Source organism: Monomorium pharaonis, chromosome 5 (genome assembly GCF_013373865.1).
Source record: "Monomorium pharaonis isolate MP-MQ-018 chromosome 5, ASM1337386v2, whole genome shotgun sequence".
Lineage (NCBI taxonomy): Eukaryota > Metazoa > Arthropoda > Insecta > Hymenoptera > Formicidae > Monomorium > Monomorium pharaonis.
In genome coordinates, this window is record NC_050471.1 from 3,205,462 (window position 1) to 3,232,069 (window position 26,608).

At 37.2% G+C, this 26,608-nt stretch overlaps 2 protein-coding genes across 11 annotated transcripts; one reads left to right on the forward strand and one right to left on the reverse strand.

Annotated features, from left to right (window-relative positions):
• Positions 1–13: 13 nt before the first annotated feature.
• LOC105837437 (protein Spindly) lies at positions 14–6,345 on the reverse strand. Of its 4 annotated transcripts, none has more exons than XM_036286769.1 (8): positions 6,217–6,345; positions 2,723–2,972; positions 2,062–2,605; positions 1,490–1,802; positions 1,294–1,423; positions 908–1,214; positions 682–838; positions 14–595 (listed from the first exon to the last, which is right to left on the reverse strand). In XM_036286769.1, exons 3-8 carry the CDS (start codon positions 2,328–2,330, stop codon positions 212–214), a joined length of 1,560 nt encoding a protein of 519 aa, XP_036142662.1. In that variant the 5' UTR covers positions 2,331–2,605; positions 2,723–2,972; positions 6,217–6,345; the 3' UTR covers positions 14–211. The 4 variants fall into 4 exon arrangements, with proteins under 4 accessions (XP_036142662.1, XP_036142661.1, XP_036142660.1 ...); XM_036286768.1 differs by having other exon boundaries at positions 2,062–2,610; XM_036286767.1 differs by lacking the exon at positions 6,217–6,345 and adding an exon at positions 4,106–4,120 and having other exon boundaries at positions 2,062–2,972.
• Positions 5,780–24,873, forward strand: LOC105840745 (transcriptional coactivator YAP1). Of its 7 annotated transcripts, none has more exons than XM_012687788.3 (7): positions 5,780–6,923; positions 19,077–19,285; positions 19,824–20,023; positions 20,095–20,338; positions 20,528–20,587; positions 20,654–20,736; positions 20,833–24,873. In XM_012687788.3, the coding sequence occupies exons 1-7, from the start codon at positions 6,229–6,231 to the stop codon at positions 20,926–20,928; spliced, it is 1,587 nt and encodes a 528-aa protein (XP_012543242.1). In that variant the 5' UTR covers positions 5,780–6,228; the 3' UTR covers positions 20,929–24,873. The 7 variants fall into 7 exon arrangements, with proteins under 7 accessions (XP_012543242.1, XP_012543245.1, XP_012543243.1 ...); XM_012687791.3 differs by having other exon boundaries at positions 20,116–20,338; XM_012687789.3 differs by having other exon boundaries at positions 19,839–20,023.
• Positions 24,874–26,608: the final 1,735 nt, after the last annotated feature.

A 26,608-nucleotide genomic window follows, 5' to 3' on the forward strand; every position in this document is an offset into this window, starting at 1 on the left:
AAAGCAAACAATTAAAAAAATATAAATTCCTATATCCTTTATTAAAATTATATGCTTCGAAAATACATGTTTTATCCACTAATTGTTTAGTACCTTTACTTACATAGTTCTATTTTTTCCATGCAAATACAACAAATAAATTATTCCATAAATGATAAATGTAGTATACAAATGTCGCAGTAAAGTTACAAAAATTAAAAAAATTAAATCATCAGTGAACAGAGAACTCTTCTGTATCATCTTTAAAGCTTATAATAGGATATTCAATTTTCTTTTGTCTTTCTTGGAGATCAGATGAAGGTAATCTCAAAGATTTATTTTGGATAATTGTAGTATCCATAGTAAAATTTACACATTTTTTAGATAATTCCCTCTGTTCATTCGTGGAATCTACTACTGGTTTTTTTAACATCTCTGAATTTTCTTGACATGTATTATTCTCGGGCGTAGACTTGTCAGATATAAATTTTGTGTCATCACAGGTTCTTTTAACATTTACATTATCACAATGATTGCAATCCTCAATAGCGTCAAAGAAATTATCATTTGTTTGTTGAATTTTTTCCAATTTTGCTTGTAAGTTCAAAATTTGAGCCTAGAAAGTGCAAAAGAAGTTCTTATATCAAAAAGTCTGAAGTAGCAAAATATGATTTCATGTTTCCTGCAGAGATGAATACTTGCCTCCAGAGATACTGTTTTAGCTCGCCAAAAACGAAGCTCTACCGAGATACGATGGTTTGTCTCATCTTGCACTAGCAATTGCATAGCTTGCTTCTCACACTTTTCCTTCAACTCCTTCAGCTCTTTCGTCTTTGCAGTTAACAACGTTTGAGCGTAACTGAAAGTTAAATTTATATTTTACTGTTACATACTAGATATATATTTATATTAGACCAAAACGTTTTACTTAAAGCTGTCCTCTGTAAGTTGTATTTCTTCCTGTTCATTTTTCTTCATCTCAACCTTCAACTTCTTTTCAAGATCGAAAATTCTACTCTTATATTTATTCAGAAGATCTTCCTTTTCTTGCAATGTATCATTCATATCAGCTTCCCATTTCTTGGTCACTTTAAATTTTTCTGCTCTTAGTGTATTAAGTTCGGCTATTTTTACATTCAATGCTCGCTTTGTCTCATTATATTTATTTGTCATTACTTTCATTTTATCCATCAGCATTTGTCGACGATCTTCGACTTCGGCAAATAAGGAATTTCCTAAAACATCAAAGATTATAACAATAATTTAGAAACAGTTAAATATTCCATTTTATTATTATAATAATTATTGTTTTACCTTTACACGTCTCACTAGCAGGAACCGTATTTGGTGATTTCAATTCCATAAGATTCATGGCTAAATCTTGAACAGTTTCCTGTAACTCTTCAAGTTCTCCAGTTTTCTTAATTAATTGTAGTTTTGTGCTCTGTTAAAAAGTTTTCAGTTAGCTTTGTCACAATGGATAAAGACACATCATAATTTATTATTTTACTTCCAAAGCAGCTTCAAGCTCGTCAATATGCTCCGCCATGGCTAAAATTTGTTTCCTTAATTCCATTTCATCCTCTTTTTTTTGAGTAAACTTCTTTTTTTCATCTTCAAGAAGTATAATTAATTCTGCATGCTCTTCTTTGTATCGTGTTAAAGTATCTTCCATGGCAGTCAGATGAGATGGTTGTTTATTTACAAGATCTTTATATTCTTTCAGCTCTTCTTGTAACTGTTTAATATCTAGTTCACTTTTTATTAGGTTTGTTTCCAGGGCTTCAATATGATCTTTGTATTCCCTTTTCTCAGTTTTAAACCTAATAAAGCAGCAAACAGTCTCATTATCAATACAACAAAAGTTATATGTAAAAAAATTATATGAAAAAATAAAAAGGATGAATGTGTCAAGCAAATTTAAAATGTACTTTCTTAATATATCAAAGTATCATTAGTTTTTAAGTAACGATTAAATGGTAAATAAAAAATGTTCTAAGCACAAACTAAAAGCTACAGAAATTATTGTTTATATCTACTTTGTGTCTAATTAATTTTTACTGAGAAATACATGATTCTTACATTTCTTCCCTCTTTTCACGCGCATCGTCTACTTTTTTGATGTACTGCTTGAAACTTATGTCTATAGTCTCGTAAGACTCTTGAAGATCTTTTTGGAAGGCCTCGCTAGTTTCCAGCTTGCGTCGCAGATCGTGTAACTCTTGCCGGTAGTTTTCGTTCTCTTGCTTCAGCCTTTTATAATCATCCTTACTTTTCGAGCTCTTCTCCAGAGCTTCTTCGATCTTCGTATCATTCACACTCTCACTGTATAATTCCGATGTTCCGGACATTTTACGATATTACTCCTTTTTTTTCTTTGATCGATCTCCGTTCACAAATCCTGGTCGCGTAAACGGTGCAGCGACAGTTTAAATTTTTGTGAGGTTCAGTGAGGTTACGCCGTTACAGCAGGTTACGGCAAAGTTGACGGGTATTTTAAATTTACAAATCCCCTCTCAAGTAGCAGTTCGCATGTCGGAGTTGGTCGGAGTCGGACGTTCATTTGGCGCATGCGAATTACCGTGACTCTTCACGAACATAAGGTTTGTTCTTGATAGCTGCACTGCTGTACTAATGCAATAAGTTAGAATGAGAAAAAATAAAAAAAATCCTTTCTCTCTTTCTCGCTTTCATTATTTCTGTTTCTATTCTTTGTTGCCTGGTATTGTGCAAAGATCCTTACTTAACACTCCTTCTTGTTAAGATTTTGGCACACGATATACTCATGAATATAAGTCTATGGTTGTACCCGACATTGGTAAGTTCCCACCATTGATCAGAGCCACTTACAACGGGACTAGAGCTTTTCCCATTGGAAGAACCAATCAGATTGTATATCAAATTGGCCATTTGACGATATGGATGATAAGGTGCCATTTAATTCATATCAATTATATCACATATATGTAGAGAGATAGATTCGACATGCAAAGCTGAAAGAGAGAAAGATATATTGTTAGAAAGAGAGAATAACAAGTCCAAAAAGGAAAGTTGCGAATGATTGGTTACGCCATTTTGGTTAGAATGGTTCTAAAACGCGATTGGCTATTTTGTCAAGAGTGTGCCGCTATGGGCGACGCCAATGTAACCTGTTGCTGGGTTTATTTTGTATAGTAGCACTCCGTTCCATTATTTTCGATGTTTATGACTATTTAAATTACAAAGATATAAATGGATATTTTACAATATTGTAGAATTTGTTACAGAACAAAAATAATTTATATTGAAGTTATTGTCTTGACATTTCTATATCCGATGAAATTTCGAATTTATTTTACTTCAACGTTAAATAATATCGCTATAAATAGTTTAAATATTTTGATATTTCGAGAATTACAGTTTGATAGGTTTCGAATAATCGCAATTAATTGTGAAATTTAAAATCTCGTTTGAATTGAAATGAGGATTGTTTAGAAAATTGACAATATTTTTGGAAATAATTTGAGTTTTAACAGTGCTTATTATATCGGTATTTTGATCAGTAATTTATTTTCATATTTTAAAACTTAAATTCTTATTCTCGTTTGTTGCTTTGTAGAAAGAACGTATTTTATGAAAAAATGGAGAAAAATGTTATTGCTTTATTGTCCAGTTAGAAATGTTTAAAAAGTCTAGAAAAAGGTGTAAGAATCGCAATTGCTTGAACTTTTTGGTAAGCTTACTGATTAGGTAAACATTTGTCTATCTTTACTTTTCTTTCTATATAAATAAAAAAACAGATAATAAGTACTTGTTGGATAAACATTTCCAATGAATTAGAACAATCGGCTCTAAAAGTGTCTAGTTTTAGAAAATCCTAAATTCGTGCCTAAGAAATTCAGATCAATATTTCTATTAAATAAAGCATAGTGTATTACAATGACATGTGATATGATCTTCTCGACACGAGATTGATCTTTTCGATAGAATAGCAAACTTATTTTTGCTTAAAATATTTTAAAATCAGTTTGCTATAAGAACGAAGATTTAAAGGGCCATATTTGTATAATCAGTATCAGGCATGACGTGTAGTATAGGTCACGTAATTGACTAAATGAATGATTAATTTATCAAATAATAACCATACTATTTTGCTTGGATGGAGTTAACGTTTTGTTGCTTATCAATACTAAAAGAAAAATTAGTTAAAGAAACAATTATGAATTGTACGTTTCGAAAATTTGCTACGCAAGTAATTCTGCCGATCAAATTAATTGTTTCGTTAAAAGTTAATCGAAATTGCCTCCTAGAAGAAACTGTTGACGCGGAGAGTCGACGTGATAGCGCGCGCGTTAAGTATTCGTCTAGGCGTATTTCCCCTCTCCCTCGCTAGTGGCGCGTCACTCCTCATTCCCACCAGCGGCGCCTACTTCGGAGTCAGTGGCTCGCCGGGAAGGAGCAACAGGCTGACGCCACTCGCCTTGGCTTGGGTAGGCTTGGTGCTTCGGGGCGAGATCCGACACCACACGCAGCGTCGCAGGGGGAGCGAGTGAGCGAGCGACCGAGAGAGAGAGAGAGAGAGAAAGAGGGGGAGGGAGGGGGGAGAGAGAGAGAGAGACCGCTTTTTCCCGACCGGAGGCTCGTAGCGGGGCGCGGAGTTGCCAAAGCTGCGGCATCATTAGTGCGACGCAGGTTGTTGCCAGATCGCCGCCAGCCGGAGTCAACGTAACGCAGCGACCGAGCCGAGGTATCGAAGCCGTCGCTCGCTCGGAGGCAGCAGTAGTTCTCGCGTCGGAGACCGCGTCGGGACAGTGAGGTCGAGTCGGACGGAGTCGCGCGTCTCCTGCTCCTTCCCCGCTGCCGAGTCGGGTCGCGTCGCGTGATCTCTCTCGGGGCTTCCTTCAAGTGCTCTCTCTCTCTCTCTCTCTCTCTCTCTCTCTCTCCCTCTCGATGTCCGGCGAACTCGCACCTATCCTCCGACTCTCGTCGCGGTCGTCGTGATCGCGTCGCGCGCGCGGTGCCGCGGCTCGCAGTTTTGCGTATCATGTTCCCCGCCGTCGTAGTCGTCGCTGCCGCGGCCGTTGCCGTCGTCGTCGTCGCCTTCGTGTCGTATCCCGCAGTGACGTAGTAAAGTCGGAAGAAAATCGGCGTGGAGAACGCGAGGAGTGATCCATGTTCGTTCCCCGTTCATCTGCATCGCGCGTGATCCACGGGGGATCGTTCACAGGGGGTCGTCGCCCGTCCTCACCCCTCTGGGAGACGGACGATCACGTCCTTGTTTTTCGCGTATACGTTTTACGACATCGCCGTACAACGTCGTCGCGCGTTATCATGTTCGACTGTTAGGCGAGCGCGCTGCTGCCAGCGAGCGCACTAGGTGGGATCTCTGGAAGATCGAGAGAGCGCTGTCGCTCTCTCTCTTTCTCTTTCCCTCCCACTCTCTCTCTTCTCTCTCTCTCTTTCTCCGTTTCTCTTACTCTTTTTTTCTCAGGTCTCGTTTCCTGTGCTCTCGCATTCGTCACGAGTCCACTCAGGTAGGGCGAGCCGTCGGCGAGGTGGGATCGATGAGAAGAGCGAGTCTCGCAGTCTCGAACGGCGTGGGCCACCGGTAACACACACATAACACACACGCGCACGGAGATCGAGGAAGCAATCGTGGAGCGCGGCGCAGGGTGGTGATAGTCCGGCGGGACGCGGAGGGCGGCGAGGGATACCGCGGTATCGCGGGGAACGCTGCTGGTGCCCGACAACGACGACCACCACGACGACGACGACGACGGCGGCGGTGGCGGCGGCGGCGGTGGCGGTGGCGGCGGCGGCGGCGGCGGCGGCGGCTGCGGCGACGGTGGTAACGGCGACGACGGCGTCTGGCGTTTGTTGTGTTTTTTTCCCCTTTCTTTTCCCGTCGTGACCAAACGCCCGGGTGGAAGAAGAGACGGAGCACAGTGAGATTCTATGGGAATGAAACGATCGTAGAGAAGAAGAAAGAGAGAGGAGTGAGAGAGAGAGGGAGAGAGGACAGAGACGCGCGCGGTGATCTCTGGCTACATCGTGTGTACGCGGATACGCGTACATATAGGTGCGCGAGCGTAGAAGCGGATAGACGCGCGGAAAGGGCGACGAGGAAGAGGAGGCGGAGGAGAGGAGCGGCGACGTGAGCGAGCCAACAACAGGCGGAGGAAGAGAACGGAGCGGAGAGCGCGGGCGAACGAGAGAGCGAACGAGCGAGCGAGCGAGCGAGCGAGCGAGCGAACGAACGTGTGATCCAAAATGGCGCTGAATCAAGACGTGGACCAGTTGTCCAAGAGTAATCCCGTCGTCAGGGTCGACCAGAATTCCGAATCCGATCTCCAGGCGCTCTTCGACACCGTCTTGAAGCCAGACTCGAAGCGGCCGCTGCAGGTGCCGCTGCGCATGCGCAACCTGCCAGATTCCTTCTTCAATCCGCCGTCCACCGGCAGCAAGAGCCCCTCGATCTCGCACTCGCGCGAGAACTCGGCGGATTCCGCGTTCGGCGCCGCCGTCACCGTCGGGACACCGAACGGCGGTAGCGCGCCAAACGGAGGCGCGAGTAGCGGCAGCGGCAACGGCGGCGGCGGAGGCGGCGGCGGCGGTGGCGGTGCGACGGGCACCGGGGGCGGCGGCGGCGGCGGAGGTGCGGGCGCCGGCAGCGGTGCCAACGCGAACGGCACCGCGAACGCGATCGCGGTCGCCGCCGCGGTGGCCGCCGCGGCCGGCCTCACCGTTTCGCATCCCCGCGCCCACAGCAGCCCGGCCTCCCTCCAGCAGACGTACGCGTCGGCCCAGCAGGCGCCGCAACACGCGCCGCAGCCGCACGCGCGTCACCATCATCATCAGAAGCAGCGCAGCTACGACGTCATCGCACCGACGGTCGACGACCTGGGCCCGCTGCCGCACGGATGGGAGCAGGCGCGCACCCCCGAGGGCCAGATCTACTTCCTCAAGTAAGTTACTTCTGCCCCCCCTCCCCGCCCCCAAGGACAATAAGTATACTACCAGCCGCTTTTCCACGGAAAGGTGCACGTTTCCCCCCCTTTCTTATCTTATCTCTTAAAGTCGTATTTTTATTAAGAAAAAAGCCGGACATTCTACTTGATAACTTGTGACAATTATTCATGGTGCTCTATTGTACAGAGTATAGAGAGGAATTATCTCAAATTCGTAGGTTGCTTCAACAATAGGTTTTTTTTTCTTACGACTCGGGTGTCAGGTAGCTAGGGCACTTTGCCCTACAATGCACCGAACAGGTAGAATTCTTTTAAGATTAAGAAAATGTCGCCACGATGCGGTCCATTGGACGATGGTTGTTTTGCGATTCGTTGTCGCCGATAATCCCTTTTGTCAGTCACGTATCTCAATGCCGAAACCGTCTTTATCGTCTCGTCGTGCCGGCTTCTCTACTCTCTATTTCTCTCTCTCTCTCTCTCTCTCTTTCTGCTCGTTGCTCCTCCAAGACCTGAAGACCCCCGTCGCTTCCCATCACTCGGAGAGGGAGAGGGAAAAGAAAGACGCGTCCTCGGTCTCTCCATCAGGCCCCTCTTCGTTGCTGCCAACGTCCCTTGCCCTCGGAGCAGGGACGTCATGGCACTCGGTCATGCGGTGCACATTGCCGACGTGAATACGGTAATTAGCATATTCGGGTAAATGAACGACGTCGCTATTAATGCAGGAATTTTAAGAATTTTGGAGAAGAAATAGGTACGAGCAAACACAGCTTAGTGTACATTACAATTTGTTCTACATTTTCTATTGAACAGACGAATGGAGAAAAGTTTCTAGGAAGGTGACTTGTGATAAAATAAGGAACGGCACCTGCTCTCTCTTTTTCTCTATTTTTTTTTAAATTAAAACTTCAAATCAATTTCCTCTTGGCAAAAGTTTATTATTTACTCATAATTTTTTATATAGATCTTTTAAAATAAAATTTTGCAACGAAAGTTTTTACTGTAAAATTAATCTGAGATAACTGAAAAATAAGAATTCTTTTATCTGTACTTGTTCCGATCCCACGGACAGTCCTTTGGCAAGTGTTTCACTCTGAAACAGAAGTATTAGATTTCACTGAAGAGTGAAGAAATCTTGAAAATTATTTTCTCAATATTCTATTCCTAAGAAAAAGTAAATTCATCAGAAAATCTGCCGTTGAAAGTAATACCGCGTATTGTAAGACTGCCTGCATCGCGTCTCCCGTAATGCGATAATCCTTGAGAGCGATCGCGGTTTCCTTAAGACAGGGCCTCGAGAAAGGGGATCCTTTAGGTTCACCTCTGAGGTATAGTCTCTCATGTCTGTCGGATGCCTCCGGTGGTGTGGTATGCCTGGGCCTCCCACCACGCATCTCTGCTTCCCAACCTGATCCACCTGCACCGCCGTGACTGCCGGGTCCTCACGTGTCACCTGTCGTGGGAAACTCCGTCGTACCTTGCTCCGTCCCTTCCCTATGCCAATAATCCCCCCCTTGCCCATCCGGACAACGTGATCGACACTGCTTTAAACCTTGAGATTATCTCTTCGCAAATATCACCTTTACTTCGGAAATCTGCGAAATTCAACGGAACATATTTTTATTTTTTTTTATTGTCTAGATATATATCTTTTTTCTGTCGGGGCTATTAAATGTTTAAATAGAATTTTAAATAATAAATTATTTGTTTTTTTCCATTTAGATTTTTAGATTTGCATAGATTGCGTGTTTGCATATTCTTCTTTCATTTGTTATTATAATTATGTTTTATTTTAAGCATATTTTGTCAGGAAAGTTGTATTAAGAAATAAATATTTCACAATCTTTGTATATTTAAACATTTTTAAATCTTTGTGGTTGATATTTTATATTATAAATTTATTGATAATTTTTTTCTCTTTGTGCATTTTGACTCTTTCGAAAATAAGAAAAATTGGATTAATTTGAATTTATCAGATAAATGCAGCATTATAATTAAAATTGCAAAAAATATATTGTATGTATACGTAATGTGTATCTGCTCATTATTGATTCGTTAGTTTAAATGATAATTTTACTTAAAACAATGATTTAACATTTAGGAAAAAGCCTTCATTAACCTTTCAATGTTACAAAATTTAAATTTTTATGTATAACTTAATTTTAAATCGTAAAAGTTTTTAAAACTTTTTGAAAGTATTCTTATACGCTGCTCTTCTCGTCTTCAAACTTGCAGAAACATGTCGAAGACTACCAGGAGTTTTCCTTTACCTGAACTGTTCATTCAGAAAAATCTTACCTGGTCGATCATTTCTATTTCATTTACATCACATCATTTCTACCTGATGTTGAAAAATTGAAAAAGGACGTGCTCCTTTCGAAGAATACATTTGAACGTATTCGTAAACGAATGTAGTTTCTTTCAAAGAAAGAAAGAAAAAAGAAATTTAGTCCGATATAATCCGATATTTATAAAGCGGTATCTTTGATTTTTTTTTGCAAGATATTTTTAATTTCGACTTTTTCATTTTCTTTAACGAGCTCTGTTGGTTTGAATAAAGTCCACGTTAATCTCGCACGCGGATAGGATCAGAAAGAAATTTTGAAATGGACATGTCGTGTTATTACTCAGCGATATGTTATTCAGATATGAATATCGTCATGGATATCGCAAAGTTTATTTAAAATCGTTCAGACATGTTGCAATTTAGGGGAAAGCGAAGCTAATTGATTGTGTTCTAATTACATGCTGCTTTCTTATCTTTCCTTATCAAAATTTACTGATATATTATCGCATGGGAGATCAACGGGAAATTATCAAATTACCTGTATGCGTAGTGAGAGTCACTTTTACAAAGACGATTTTAAAATACAATACGTAAAAAAGTATAATATTTTTCTATTGAATTTCAAGAAAAGATAAAACAGTTCGACGGACAATTTTCGGTTTAACGAAAGGATATATTTTTGCAAATCGGTGAATTCGTAAAAACACATTCGACGCGTAAGTTATTATTAGAAAATGGATTATTAGAAAACAGATTATTAGAAAACAAATAATTTGCATAGAGGAAATTAGACGGTTCTTCGGTGTGCATTACGTCGGAGTTCTACCGCGTATTACGCCATCAGTTTTTCCTGCACTAATTTACGCGCGAATTTATGCGCATATTGAAAGTACCCTCCTCCACCTCCTCCTTCTGTTGCCACGTTTCCAATACAGGAAATAGAACACAAAGCCACACGAAAAGAAGGAAGCGCCTTATTGCACTGTAATAACCGACGATTAATTATTTATTTCGCTATTGACATTCATCGTCGTATTCATATCCGCTTTTGCTCTCATCGGGAGGCTAACGTTGGGAACTTTTCGCGCTACAGTCATATTAAAATTATGTATTTTGGGGCGAATTTTTCGGAAATATACCAAAATACATCACTCTTTTCTCGATCACACGCGTTGCTTTCTTGCGTAATCTTCGCAACGATGTACCTGACAAGAGTGCGAACGTGATCTCTTTTTCCTTTTTTCTTCTCTCTCGTCAAGGTTTAGTCTTTCGAGTTAGACGCGCACTCCATTCTCTATGTTGGGGACGTCGGCGAATTTTGCGGAAGCGGAGCGCAGAACTCGAGTTTTTTTTTTTTCGATAGGCGTAATACGAGGCGCAGCGAGCGTGAGCAGCTAGCTCGTCGGTAAAGAGCGATGCAAGGTGCAGCGAAGCGAGTTGCACGCTCGCTGCATTACGCGGTAATGACCACCGCGCGGGAAGACCGTCTCTTTTCGTTCTCTCCAACAATACAGCAATATCTACCGTGTAAATAACGATGATATCATTAGGATATTATATGAAACATGGAACACTAATATCTTCAAGCCTTTATTATATTTCGTTGGATACCCTTGTCCGGAAAGTTCTTGCGAATTTATTCGGTCTTACCTTTTTTTTCTTTCTCTTTCTTTTTTAAATTTTGTTTAGGTACATACATTTTTCTCTAATTTTAATTGACGTTTTATGGCTTAGATCTTCCCGTTGATATCTAATCGGGTTTAAAATATTATTGCGATATTTACAATTGTAATATTTTATTTTTATGAGTGATATTTTATTTTTATGGTGAGTCATAATATATTTTAAAATTACGTAAACGTGTTCTTAGATAAAAGGAAAGGATAAATATTCCTATTAGACCGAAAATGTTTTGTCTACTGGCGTTTCGTAGACGATGGTCTTTAAATGACCTTACAGATAAAGAATCTGATCTGATACACGGTTATTATTTCAAATATATTTGTGGCCATTACTTCGATAACGAAGCATTTTCAGTTTAATGTTCAACAATCAATATTTGTTTTTTCTTTTTGTCCAGAAACACGCTCACGAAATTTCAAAATATACTTATGACTCATTTTGTATTGTCGTTATTATATTACTAAATCTCTGCTCTTGGAAATTAATCGCTCCTCGCCACGTAGATCGAAAAAAAAAGAAAAATGATACGGTCAGAAAAACGATACATCGTAGACGATAAAAGCTTAAATTCGATAAAAATATGTGCGCGTGCATATTCGTATTTCTGCAACAAGTGCATCTATTCCCATCATCGTGATATCACTGTGAAAACACAAGTGTTCCTTCGGTCGCGTTTATTTAAGAAATGATGTTATTAGTTTATTTAAAAATACAATAATAAATTAATAAAAATAATTAGTCCCAAATCGCATCTTTTTAAAAGCTTATGTTTCCGGTGAATGATTAGCTTTTAACAGACACTTCTACGTCATCTAATGAGAGTTTTACTTTGGAGTTTTTTTACCTCTAAATATTGTACTAGGTTTTTTTTCCGTGAAGACTCGGTCGCTTTTCTTTGTTCTTCCTTTCCATACACGTTTGTCCAATTATCGTCGAACGTTCCAAGCTTTTGGATCTTGTCCAGCACGTCGAGGCTTATTAGAATCTAATTTGCATAATTGAAACGTGATTTCAGCCGCGAATGTGCCGAGCACTTTCCGAATGATTTCGGATCGCATGCCCCCATCGTTGCATGTTAATATCGCGCATTCACTCCGGATCCTTAGAGAAAGCATCATGCAGTGAATATATTCTAAACTCCTTTGTTTCCTCCATTTTTTGAAGTTACGAGAAGGCGAAGGTGTCTGACTATCTTCGCAAAAACTCGATGCTCCATTTCAGTGTCACTTTTACGCTTCGAACGCGCAAAGAAAACAGCCTTCGTGCTTTCTTTTTACGCATCCGGGCAAAAAATTCGACTTGTACATATTCTCCCAATTTCTAGTCGCTGCCGCGAACAAACACTCCACGAATATCGCTTTTTTGCCGATCCATTGATCCACTTGCATGTCGTTACGAAAAACATCTATTCTTAAATTCTAAAAATGTAGCTACGTAGCTGCGAAAAGAAAACACATATAAATTAAGCGAATAAAAATTCGTCCGGGTATCATACCAGAGAAAAGAAAATATTCGACGCGTGTGTCAACACAGTCGGGGATATTCGAAAACATTATTCTTGGGTGAAATGTGCACGCTCGTGACGTGCTTGTTAAATGGAAAATTAATAATAACGCAGCTGTACAGCGCTTCATGTACGTGTGTGAAAAATAGCACGCCTCTTTCTTATACGGAATAAATCGAAATCTATTGATTACTGAGTTTTACTGAATGCATTAATGTAAATTGTTTCTACGGTTCCTAATTATCTAAATTTATTTCCCTTTTGTGCATAATATAGCGTTCAGATTTAAATCACATTTATGACAAGTAATGGATAAAATTATATATGATGGACGCTACTTAGCTACATTAATTAGTGAAAGTAGACCTTAAATAATTCCGGTTGATGTATGAGTGTATCCTTTTTAACATGACCTAAGTATCGGAGAATTTAAATACGGTGATAGCAATTGCTGGCGAAGCAATTTTAACACGTAATTAAACGCACATCTTTTCGTATAATCTCATACGATATTTGATTGGAATAGGAATTTTAAGTGTTAAGAATAAGTCTCTTTTTATTTTAAAAAAGGGGAGGGGAGAGAGAGAGAAAAAAGAGAGAAAAAAAAAGAACAGAAACGTGTCTCTTATATTTCCCGAGCGCGATTTACATGAGATATTTAAAGCTCGTGAAATCAAAAGTTTTTTTTTCTCGATTGTCCAAGCATCGTTTTATCGAGCATAGGTGAGACAATGGCTCTTGGTTAGCACTTGAGCGCGCGTTCTTATCGCGATGCTCGTCTTTCGTCAGGCAGGAGACGCGAGTGTTCGTTCGTTCGTTCGTTCGTTCAAGGTTTCCAACGTACGCGCCGATTTACGAAGCAGTTACAGCCGAGTCACGTCTTATCGGAGTGGAATACGCAATACCTCGTTCGGTCGATTGTCCAAGAGAGCTCAGAAAATAATGGACTAATTAAGAAGAGTTATATTTTTTTTTCTTGCCGCGCAAACGACTGCGAAGTAAAAGCTGATACCGTCTAAACCGCCCCATCAACAGCAGAATCCCTTTCCAATAATATTAGTATTAGTTGTGTGCCATTTATCGACGCTTACAAAAATAAAATATTCGTCAAAAATTTACAATTAACCGTGTTTACGTCATAAATCGAGGGGGCTCCGTTACCCGGATATTTTCGAACGTTATCTAGGTGAAAGTTGTATGAGACATCGAACCTGTTGCAAGGTCGAGTCGGCCTGCCTGGACACATTTTGTTATCTTCCGTGTATCCGTACTTTTGCTCACGTTCCGAAGATGCGGCGATATGAAATCACACGAGAAAAAAGATGTATTAACAACGCCATATAAAATACAACGAAATATAGGGATCGGAATAAAGAAGGAGAATTAAATACAGGAAATTGCATGTTATATTGTAAACAGTATTATCATCCCACTTGTCCGTGAGAATCGACTTTTTGATCATTTGATTCCTCCTCGACAATAAAGTATTTTAACGACAACCGAGCAAAATCTATGGCATCGTGACGCGCCATCGTTGGCAGAGACGACCTCGTCGCGCTGCACCGCGCCGCGCTGCACCGAGGCTAAAGACCCCGACACACCTGTACGCGAGAGAGCTTAGACGACAAATGCGAATGCCAGATACGAAGACAGATCGTCGAGAGTACAGGGCGAACGTATCGAAAGTTCAAGGCGACGTGAGCAACGCGCGTTGCGTGAAATTTGCTCGGCGTACGGTGGAATGGGCAAAAACATTCTATCTCCTTGGCTGTACTAACATTCTGTATCTTTATAAATGCGTTTGCGACATTTACAGATATAAATTCGAAATAGAAAAGGATGTGTACGTTATATTTATACATATTTTAAGAATCATAAAAATATGCTAAATAAATGTAGTTTAATTTAGTAATAATTTATTCTAATAAATGTAAATTTTAATCTTTCCATTGTAATAAGATTAAATAGAACATGCAAGTAATGTGAGAATTGCAATTTCAAATTTGAAAAATAAGCCCACACAAACACACGTCATGCCATTTTATTTCCTTCACAAAATTTTCCTAAAGGATTAATTTTTTTAGTTATTTGTAACTTGTACGTTACACGTCACTCTGTATAATAAAATCCGTATGTGTTATTCAAAAATATGTTTACTAAAATTTATCGTAATCTTTCTGAAAAATCAAATGTCGATTGTTAATAGGCTAATGCAGACTGTCGCAGATAAATCGTGATTGCGAGAGATGCGTTTATTATAATACTAATCAAGCAAGCACTTAACTCGACGATCTCCACGTGCAGCTCATTTGTTATCATTTTCTCCCATAAGGCTCCCATTAACTAAAAGCGTTAAGTTTCAACACGCGTTATTCATTTTCGCGAACGTAAGGCCGCAACATCAGCGATTTCACGTATAGATAAACGGGAAATAGTTATTCAGAGTATAAATCTGGATGCTTTTATCGCTAAATTTTACATACCGCTAGTGCTTCCGAGTAGCACCGTAAATATTGCGTGTGACATCTTAATCGCATTGCGTGTGTTCCGTTAATCCTAATCTTGGCAATGTATCCTGTGAGATGAATCTGACCTGTAACTCGCAATTAAAATGCAATTTTAAATGCACGAGATTTATATTGCGAAAGCCACGCCTCGTTTTAAACATAACGCTGAGAAGGCCAATGTCGGTTCACGAGCTGATGCCTATATAATAATTTTTGAATTTACAATCTCTAGCTCACGTGAACTATGTACATTGCATATTTGTCGGTCTGATAAGTATTTAATGAGTCTTGTTAAGTATTTACTCAAAGCCGGAATGCGTAACGTCACAAATCTTTTATTTTATTAATATTTATTTTATTACATTTGTATAAAACAATTTCTCATAAATCCTCTGCTGGAAGATTTTTTTCAGCTTTTATTTTCAGAGTTTTTAAATATCAATTTTTTTAAATGTCAACTTTTTCAACAATATATTTGAATGAGAAAAAAGTATTTCTCATTTGTTAAAGGGATTATTTTATTTTTGGATGTTTAAAAAACTTCTCTTAATTATGCATAATTTTTTAATGATAATCGTTTATTTAAAAGGAGAAGCAATTAAAATAAAAATGATCTTACGCAAATTGCACTGATACAAATCGATTACATTTGGACAAACGTATCTTGCAAGACTTATCTTATGTCGCCTTCAAAATAAACACTCGATTAATTTATTAGAGATTAAATTGTCCGAAACTAATTATGTCAATACAAATGTCAATACAATTTTCGATATAAGTAATCTATCTTGCGAAGTATCTTCAACTCTGACCATATAGTTCCGCTTGTATTTATATTTAACTCGTTTCCTTTTAGCATTGCGTAAACAAAAATCTAAATGCAAAATCTCCGACATTGCGACGAAGACTCGCTCGGGAACAACTTTTAATTAACTATTTATCGAAACCTTCCTATAAATGATTGTCGGATGATGCAACTCAGCTATTATAATAATTTAAAACTCTGGAATAAGCTAGCCTCTCGGACATTTGTATTACAAGATCGTTGAAATCTCTTCGGAGGATTGTGAATTTTACGGGGGATTTAAACAGATGTATCAGGGACCGTCTGCTAAACACGAAGAGCGTCCCAAACATCTGATTTTGTCGGACGGTTCGTACACGTAAAAACTGGAGTTGCGAGAGCGCAATTGTATCGTTAGAACGTTAAGAGCCCTTTGGCTTCTTTGGACCGATTTGGGTGCGACGTTTTTTCTGCGAGAGAGGGTAAAGAGAGTGAGCCTGCGGACATCTTAGCGGTAAAGGGAGAGAAGAGGGGAGGTGCAAGGAGTCTGCGAGAGCCGGCGGGAACCAGCGAAGGAGAGCAGAGAGCAGCGGAGAGCGTCGATACGAGAGTGTCTATTTACGAGTTGTCCGGCGCCGTGATGTCCGGAGTAAAAATACACCGCGTAGAATCCGTATGCCGTGTGCGCGCCCGCGCGCGCATCGCACACCAGACTTTCCTATAATTCTCCAACGCGCCAGCGCTCTCTCGGTCGCTCCACGCCCCTCCCTTCCTGCTCTGCAGCCACTCTCATCCCCTCTATCGTGTTCCTCGCGGCCCGTACCAGCTGCGAGGGGGGCGGCGCGGCGCAATTCCGCTTCTCTTATTGGACAGCGGCCAACCGGGAGCGACGAAGAGCGACGAAGAACCACGCTCGTAGAAGCACGGTAGGGTGCAAAACGCAATTGCGCCGTTATACAGGGTGTTTCGCTGGTTGCTGTACGTTTTCCATTTTCGGATGAAGTACAGATCCGCGACAAACGAGTCATATGGTGATTAAATTCGAAATATTAGGAATTTAATATTGAACAGCGGAAGAAGGCAGGAAGAAAAGAAACCAATTTCTTCTATAAAATAAAATATATTTTTATTTATTTAAGACATTGCGACGATGAACGAATAATTATTAGAATGAAGGGTGTGTATTACAAGAGTCTCGGCATTTTTATTTAAAAATTGACTCCAACCTCAGTTTTGTTTTTTTCTAAAAATAATATCTACTAAGCAGCACCATCCAAATGGCTTCGGTAGATTCAATTGATGAATCGTTCTGAACGGAGCGCGTTGGGTCGGCGTGGTGTTTACAAACGCGTGCTCGTTGCATGGCAGGTACGCGTCACGTCAGGTACGTTTGTGTGGCCCGGCTTGTAGGTGCAGAAATATAATCGCGCAATGACGTCACACGCGCGTGCTGTGCAAAACAGACTTCCTCCGTTCCTTTGCCGTCCGAACCAAACCATAGCGCGAACAAATCCGCCGTTGCGACGTGAAGAAGTGTCGTATTTTACAAGTCACATGTATGAACAAGAACGTTCTCATTTAATCTCAAAGTCCAGTGAAATAAAAAAAAACACAGCCTGTTCTATTTGAACGATAAAATACGACGAAAAAAATCAGAAATACAAGACTCATTCGATTAGGAATCGAATGATAAGTTATCAAATAAAACGCTCCAGAAGCAAAGGCAATCGATTGCTCGAATCGAGGCTGCTATAAAGTACCTGCTGATTAAAAGATACGCAAGATATCGCACGAATAATTATCAATGAATTGCTTCAAACAATGCAATATCTATTTTTCATATACATATTATATTTTTGCAGTAAACTTTATGCAGATAAAAATCGCAGTAGTAAATCCTCTTAATCCACGGATGGAACGTTCAACACTTGCAAATCTACTCGACTTTGTGACGAAGCGCGTAAAAGAGCCAATCTCCCCGTTTTCAATTAATCAAGAAGTGTACGCGGGATTCGCGGGAATTATCACGAGCTTTCTCCGTGTAATAAAGGATCGGCAAGATTAAAAGATCGGTTTTATTTCGGGCGTTAAAACCTACGCTCTAACCCACGTCGCCTCGCTGTTTCGCCTCGGTCTTTTGAATGGGAGTATTTTTAGCACGCGCCTACTATATGTGGATAACTGTACGCGCCGCGCCGCGTATTCAGTTTCCGCGGATCGAGCGGCTTGAGCAAGCATTAAAGTGTTCGATGTAACATCGAACGCACAAACAAGCCTCGTACAATCGCGCATCCCGATCGAGGCGCACGACTCGTCGGATTTAAATATGTTTTTACCTGCTCTCTAAATTTCATTCAATTCAATGTATCATCACTGATTTCGCAGTGGTATACTTATAGCTAGTGTTAATTAGTGAGTATTCACTTTTTCTGTGACTTTTTCACTTTTTCTGCCACTTTTTCAGTGACTATACTAACTCTGAAGTGATTTTCACTTCAGAGTTAGTATAGTCACTGAAAGATTAGTGTATTTACTTCACAGATTGACAAGTTATAAATATACTACTGAAAATCAGTGTATTTTCACCGATTTTACTGATTTTTTATTGATTGTAATTTAGAGAGTGGACCGATCGATTATCAATCAGCGATAGTATTACATCGTGTAGAAAACAAATCATGTGAGAAAAATTAAAATGAATTTTCGAGAAATCAAATTATGTATAATTATCTACATAACAATTTTTTTATAATAAAAAATCAAAGATGATTAATGGTCATTTTTTAGTAAGAGACTGTTGACGCGATATAACACAGTGAATTATTTTATTTGTTATTTGTTCATGTAAACAATGAAAATGATGAAATTATTTACCGATTGCATCTTTTTGTGTTTCTTTTTATTGGAAAAAATGCCCTGTATCATAAATTATACATTGATAAAATATTATATACATGTAATACGTCTGATGACGGTGGTTAATCTAACTTGTATTATCTTTTTTGATTCGATATTTGATATAGTATACTATATCTCTTTCAATTGATATGGTATATCTTTTTAAAGGTTATCATTTAATTTCAACGATGAATAATTTGTCATATATGTGTTCAACATTTATCTATTTGTTTATTTATTCACATTGTCCCATATTGATGAAACGTATCTAAGAGTAACTGATTGTGAGTAAACTGATCGAACAAATCAAATTTAACAGAAATGTCCACTTAAAGTCTTAGAGTCCTATTTGAAATCATATCACCTTATTGCTTTTTGTGGAGTTTATGTAGTCAAAATGATTTAGAATTTTTTTTATAAGTCTCCCTTAAAATTTCAGAAGTCTCTTTTTACGCATTATTTCGCTAAAAGTCGCTATTTTAATTTGCAGTCACCTGACACGCACCACGACATGGGAGGATCCACGGAAAACAGCCGCAGCCGCGAGCGTGGCCGCGGTAGCCGCAGCAGTCGAGAGCAGCAAATCCAACGCGCTCGGTCCACTACCTGACGGATGGGAACAGGCACGCACACCCGAGGGTGAGATCTATTTCATCAATCATCAGACTCGCACCACCTCCTGGTTTGATCCGCGAATCCGTAAGTGTTGAATTGATCCTTCACTTTTCCCTGCACAATTCCTGCAGGAATAACGAAATACAGACTAGAATAAAGACCCTCATCTCGAAACTGAATATTTATTCAAGAATTACACAAATTCTTGTCGTTTAATCATCAAATCGGATCGATACGATGTAAATTTTTCTACACTTTTGCATCTCACAAGTTTCGTTATTCTTGAAATACTGAGGTTGTTATCCTACTTAGCTTTTGTTTGGAAAGAGAGAGATTAAAAGTTCAATTTTTCCTCATCTCTAGTTTTTTTACTTTATTTTAATGTGAATATGACTTTTTTTTCAATTCTTAATGTGTAAAATTCTAAAGTTCTAAAAGATGGTAGTTCTAGATGTTATTAAAACTTGGGAATTTTTTAAATGGTATTTTTTATGGGAATAAGAGTGTAGGTTGAAATATTTGTTTTATTGAGAAAGCTTTCCGAATTTGTTATGTGAATTATCTTTATTAATAGTTCTCGATCATGGACTAATCTTTATTTCTTATCGTATATTCGAATAAGATATTATTCCTTCAGCATCGCACCTCCAAAGAACTCCAGCGAATTCTGGCACGATGTTGCCGCAAGCCTGGCAACTTCAGCAACCCCCCGGCATCCAAAACAACCAGAGTCTGCAGGCTTGTCAGCAGAAGATGCGTCTTCAATCATTACAAATGGAATGTGAACGTCTGAAATTACGGCGGCAGGAAATAATACGCCAGGTTAGCATAGTAACTCGTTTTCTTTCTGAAAGCCTGATTGCGTGATATTTGTAATTATTCCCGATATTCAGGCATTTTTCTCGTCGTTACAGCAAGAGATGATGCGGCAAAGCACAACAGACGCTTCTATGGATCCAATGCTGCGACAAAGCGCAACAGACGCTCCCATGGATCCATTCTTGTCGGGCATTCCCGGTGCCGAGCACGCCCGCCAGGAGAGCGCCGACAGCGGCTTGGGACTCGGTTCTGCATATTCCCTCCCTCAAACCTCCGATGACTTCCTCAATATAGACGAAAACATGGACGGTACAAGCGGTAAGAGTAACCTGTTCAAAATTCTAGATTCGGGATATCCAACCCTTTTTATGCAACATCTTCAAAATCCATCGCCACCATCATGCTTATCAGACATATAAAGAAAATGTTTACTCGCTTGCTTTGCTGTGCCATTATGTCAATTTTCGATTTATGAATAATTGTTTTGCGCGATTGTTCCGATTGCAGAAAGGCACTGTTCGTTGAATGATCTTACGAAACGATTATACCGAAGCCATAAATACATAAGTACGTATTTGTTACAATATCACATTTTGTTTAATTATACTTTGAATTCGATGAATTCTTTTTCAGACGGCACGACGATGGATACGCCAGATATCTCCTTGAGCGAAAACCTCGACGTTCCGACGGACGAACTCTTGCCATCACTCCAGGTAGGCTTTTTAAACATACAGATGATTGTGCCGCAAGCATGTTTGTTAAAGCCCGTTGAATGTGATCTTTTATAACCATAATTGTTATTGTTTCAGCTGAATGAGGAGTTCAGCACCGATATTTTGGAAGACGTGCAGTCACTCATAAATCCTAACACAACCAAGCCGGAGAACGTGCTGACTTGGCTATAGGATTAGAAGAGATACTGCAGCGGAAGTCTGCCTATTCAAAAAGATAGGTATTCAGGTTGTCGAAATGAAAACTTTATCCAAATTCAGATATAAACTTGTGGTCATTTAATTAAATTGATACTGCTCAATGTAAACAGCATTGATTTCAATACCTTTATTGATTAACATGCAATTTCTATTGCTTTGTAAATCTGAATTGATTTACATTATATTAGACTATGATAGGATTAAGTTTTTACTTTGAACCTAAACACCTATTTTTTAATTGTTTCTTTTTATTTGGATTTTTGAGAGAATACTTTATTATGATTATTATGATAACAATCAGGATGTTATTGAAATATTTTATTACGTATTTTTCATTTCAAGCTTTTTATGATGAACGAGACGATAAAATCGAAAATTAAGCCTGAACTTTTTATCATAGATGTAAGTTTATCACCTTGGGAAGTGTTGGATAGTTTAATAGAAGAATTAGTTTATCAAACGAAAGTTTATATCTCGTATACATTATAAGAAATTTTGAATGGAAAAATACTTGATAGAAAAATAATAAAAATCGAAGATAAATTTAATATATATAATGATACCGCATTCATATTGAGAGGAAAAGATCCAAATAGAAAGAAGTTTATATTTCATTATTCGCCGTTTGAGAAAAGGAAAGAAAAAAAGGAGAAAATGTAGGACTACATGCAAATTTGCATTATCAAGCATATTAAATATATCTGATCCTTTATTTTCTTCTTTATTTCTTTCTTTATTAAATAATATTATATTTTATATATGCAACGAAAATTTCTATTCCGTATTCATATTCGTTAAATTTGACAATCTTGTGAGATCGTAATTTTTGTTGCATATAATAGTGTCAAAAGATCAATGTTTATGTTCCCTGTTTGTAATTGTATCTTCCTACGGTTTTTGCACGCAGAACGGTTTAATTGTAAAAGGTAATACAGAGAAACTACAAATTATAAAAAATTTCAAACAAATTTCTAAGTGCCTGATACGAAGATATTTCGTTATTTCGACATTTTATAACGTGAGTTGATTTGTTTACACGTTTTTACGCGAGGGATTTGGTGCTATCCTTATCTTGGGTGCATGCAATTAGAAATTGTTACTGTTACAAATGTTATCAATCATAGCAAATTATTATTTGCTATAATTGACTCTTTAATTCTTCAATTCTTGATACTAATACTAAAAGATATATTATAGGATATATGGCTACATGAACGGATATCTGTGGATTTTTTCATATTTGAATTCTGACGAAGTTCTTTATCGTAGGGCTATTTCGAAGATCGTCGATTTTCGAAGTCTTGCGGAGCAATAATGGGACGAAGATCGAAGAGTTTTTAATACAGACATGTTTATTAACATTTCGAATATGACATACGGAATTGTACAATGTTTAATTAGCTCTTTAAATCATGAAATATGTACGTGTATTGGAAACACGTTACATGGCTGCGAATCCATTTATAGTGTAATTTTTTACGAACGATATACTTCACAGCAGAGTGCCTTGTGTCTTTGTAATCAATTAATATGACAATTTATTACTCATCGTTTTTTGCTGCATTAACCGTCCATATAAAATATTATATGAATGTAGTTATTGAAAGCAAGCGACGTATTTTAGACCGCCGGCTGATTACTTCTGCCGTGGGTAAAATGAGAATATATATTTTTTTTATATGTAAAGTCTATATATATATATAACTTGTTACAAATTGCAATTATATTGATATTTTTCGAGGAAAGCTGTTAGATTGTAAACTTCTCACTTACATTTTATACTATTATAATTATGTAACAGAGATTACCAGAGAGCGAGAAGAACATCTGGTATTTATAAAGATATTTGTGTATCTTTTAACTATAAGAATTTACACGTTTTTTACGTTTCTAGGCATGAGAGATACTAGAGTGGCGCGAACGAAAAGAGGCCGCTAAGTCGCTAACATTGAGTTTTTCGTTAACGCGGATAAACTCGCGGCCTATTTATTATCGGAAGTCATTTTTAATGTTCTTTCTAGCAAAGAGGATAATGCGCGTGTAAAGAGGATAATGCAATTAATTACATATGGCAGCTGAAAATATCTCGGAAAGAGATTTACGCGACTATTTCCATTATTTGACAAGCAACAAAATTTTTCATATAAATTACGTAATTAAGATTGACATAATTAATATTATTCATATTCAATGAACATTATTTATAAACAATGGAAACAAAAGTTACTCAAATAATTTTAATCGAATATGAATTATAGTAATATTTATATTATTATAACATTATCGTGCTTGCCACAAAATCGAAATAGTCACGAAACTTCTTTGTATATTAAGGACATCGACCTTTTGTATATTAAGGACAACGACAATCTTATCATGTTAAACTTTTTGTAATATTGGCTCTCCCGCCTTTTCCTGTAGTCGGGAAAAGCCTCGGAGAAATTTGTACTTCGTTATTCGCACGCTTCTGCGTTAATTCTGTCTCTTTCATTTAACTGGTTGGCCGTGCGAATACGAAATCTTCGATCTTGATTTTTTTCTTTTGTTTTAAAATAGTAAAATAAGAGCGATCGTGTAAACGTTGATTTGATATTTGTGTCATTTGTTGTATTTTGGACTGACACTCTGGAAGGCGGAACGTCGAACACAATGTGAGAACGTGTTTTTTTTATTTTATGTTCGATCATCTCATGATTGATTATATTTTTAATGTCATTTTTAATAGCCGGATTAAAAAACATACGCGTTTTGACTTTTATTCAGTTTTGAATTTCTCTTTTTTATTCGTTTTTTTTCTATTTCAAAATTACAATTTTATTCAGCCACTTTTTAGTTTCATTTTTTATTCGACTGTGCCGTGCTACATGATTTATCGACGTTCCTTCCCAATTGGCGTTATCAGCGAAATCGGTAGCGTTTTTCGGTGTCATGATCTGACCGACAGTCTTCCAGAAACGTCATGCGAATCAAGGACGTTTAATGTATTATTTTAATTGCAATTTAACGATTAATATTTACCATACTGTATCTTGCTTTTAGTCTAAACTCAGTGTAGATTATGTTCTGGGGAGTATATTGCGACACGAAACCTTACGTAAGTGCCTTCGTATCTAAGACAGTCTCGAGATGAAAACGTAAGTTCTGCGATCTTCCTTTATGCATAGGATAGACTTTTAGATCAAGAACTCCCCACTTAGGCTGCGCATTCGCCTCCATCATATCTGAGATTATATACAAAAAGCAATTAGTTGTTTAATGTCAGTATTTAAATATGCTCATTGGCAAATATTTGTGACCATTTTTATATCGATAACAAGTGCCTTAGTAATAACGATAACAATAAATATTATTTACTTAACGTATTGATACGGTAATATTTGTTTTCTTTTATCTCCCATCCCCTCTTTTAGATTATTAAAACATTACTAATGCATATAAAGATTGTGACGCGGTAGAGTGTACGATTACAATCGAGCAAAATCTCGTAAAAAAAAAGTAAAATGTAACATTTTATATTTGAAAGAAAAAAATAGTGTTATTGTAACTTTTTAAAAACCGATTATTGATTTTGAGCATTCGTGCATTTAAGATTTTAAGGGGCTGTAGATAACAGGAAGCAAGGAACAGAGAACAAAAACAAATTATGTTAATACGTTAAATAAGGAAGACATGAAACGTTCCTTATTTATTATATTAAACTATTTATTCTTCCATGTTTCTTTTATTTATATTTATTGTACGCAGTACAAAGCGTAAACTTAAAAGTGCATATAAAAATACTGATATGTGATTTAATAGATATAATACTTTACTTGTAAACCGCTAATTCTAGGCAAATTTTTGTCGCTACTAAAAGGACTTCAGTTAAATTTATGATTTTTTATCTAAATGTTTTATAAATATATATATACATACTTATAATATTTTATATACATATTGTTAACTACCGATACGAACTCGGTAAAACGTTCCCTCTGTTTTTTGCCAACTTTTAGGTAGAAGTTAGGAGTGAAAATTTAGAAAACCAGTCAAGAAATAGAAGAAATATTTCAACGGATTAAAAATCAACAAAGGAAATAAAAAAACGAGAATAAAAAGCATATGGTGAATGCTTTGCATTTATACAACTCTTTTCTTGGTTTTTGTGTTGAAGAAAGCATTCAGAATCTATATTGTCATCTACATTCAAGCGCCGTAAATCCTTAAATATGAGAAAGATGCGTGAGTATAATCCTTTTTGAGAACTTTCTCTAGGTATATTCTTAACTAAAATTTTTTGCCCATTTTTTTCATGATAAAAACGATTGGTCTTTGTATTAAAAAATTTTTTTCAGCGTTGGACATTGCAAGAAGGAAAATAAATAATTCTTGCGAGTAATTTCTTGCTGCTATGTAAAAACGAGAGAAATTTCTTTAAATGATAAAAGAACGGTTTTGCTGAAATACTTAAAAATTTAACTAACTTCTAGAACTTAAAATATTTCGCTAGAATAACTGCGCTAGAATAAATTGTCAAAATAGCTGCGTAGAATGTTTAAACTGATTAATAGAATGTCGAATTTTTTTGCAGCACTATTATCATACTTGAGCTTTCTATGTTACTTGAGTATTCTATAATTATTTTGATAATTTAACAAAATTGGTTTTAGATTTATATATAATTAAATTTTTATTTCAAATTGCAACATCACTTTGTGTGTAAACTTTTTACAAATAATTTTGGTTTAATGATGTCATTATTGTAATAATCGTGATTTTTTAAAATAATAATTTTAAGCAAAATGTGATAGTAACATTTTGTTTTCTTTTACCATAATATAAAAGTATTGAAGCCTTGATCGATTGACAAACTGTACATTTTAAGATATATCATTACAAAGTTTGAATTTAATGGTTGTTGAGAAAAATTTAGATACAAAAAACGTGATTTTAAAAACTCGAACTTTTAACATCTAAGTTTGACTAATAATTTTAATGAGAAGTAACTTTGTTATGTACAACTTTTTAAATTTATTTTTTGTTAAACTTTTTGCAAAGTTCAGTTGCATTTAATTTAATGTCAATATTTAAAATGTATATAATCTTTAATAATTAAAATAGTCCATTCGTTGACTATGCAAGTGGTAATATACATAGCGATTCCGATAATTTAAGCAAAATGAAAAGCTCATGCGAAGTGACATTTCAAATAAGAATAAAATTTTCATTATTATTTTAGTAAAAAAAGATCGACACACACCTTTCAAAAGGCTTATAAAGGTCGACGCAGGTACTCGCTCTTTTCGTTTCTTCTATTGACATTAAATGGTGAGCTTAACCCAAAATTGAAATCCTTCCAGAAAACATTCGACAATTTCATTACATTTTTTAAAATCAAATAAAAATTTTAGAAATATAATCAAGAGCTAAATTTCCAGATAAAAGTAAGAAAAACTCAATTCTTATTATTTATTACTCTGTGCTTAAATATTATGACTATATTTCTTGACAATTTCAATCTTTTTATACATGTATACATATATATATATATATATATATATATATATATATATATATATATATATATATATATAATAATGTCATCTTTTTGAGACATTATTAGCCTACATATACTTGAGCCTACATATTTAAAAATAATATTTACTTTATATTT

What these genes read in the sequence shown, in the direction of transcription:
- LOC105840745 (XM_012687788.3), top strand. Translation starts at nt 6,229, where the DNA reads ATGGCGCTGAATCAAGACGTGGACCAGTTGTCCAAGAGTAATCCCGTC. An exon ending in GGCCAGATCTACTTCCTCAA is followed by an intron (nt 6,924 to 19,076) that starts GTAAGTTACTTC and finishes TTTAATTTGCAG; the next exon opens with TCACCTGACACGCACCACGA. An exon ending in CTGGTTTGATCCGCGAATCC is followed by an intron (nt 19,286 to 19,823) that starts GTAAGTGTTGAA and finishes TATTCGAATAAG; the next exon opens with ATATTATTCCTTCAGCATCG.
- LOC105837437 (XM_036286769.1), bottom strand. Translation starts at nt 2,330, where the DNA reads ATGTCCGGAACATCGGAATTATACAGTGAGAGTGTGAATGATACGAAG. An exon ending in CGTGAAAAGAGGGAAGAAAT is followed by an intron (nt 1,803 to 2,061) that starts GTAAGAATCATG and finishes CTGCTTTATTAG; the next exon opens with GTTTAAAACTGAGAAAAGGG. An exon ending in TGCTAGTGAGACGTGTAAAG is followed by an intron (nt 1,215 to 1,293) that starts GTAAAACAATAA and finishes TTGATGTTTTAG; the next exon opens with GAAATTCCTTATTTGCCGAA.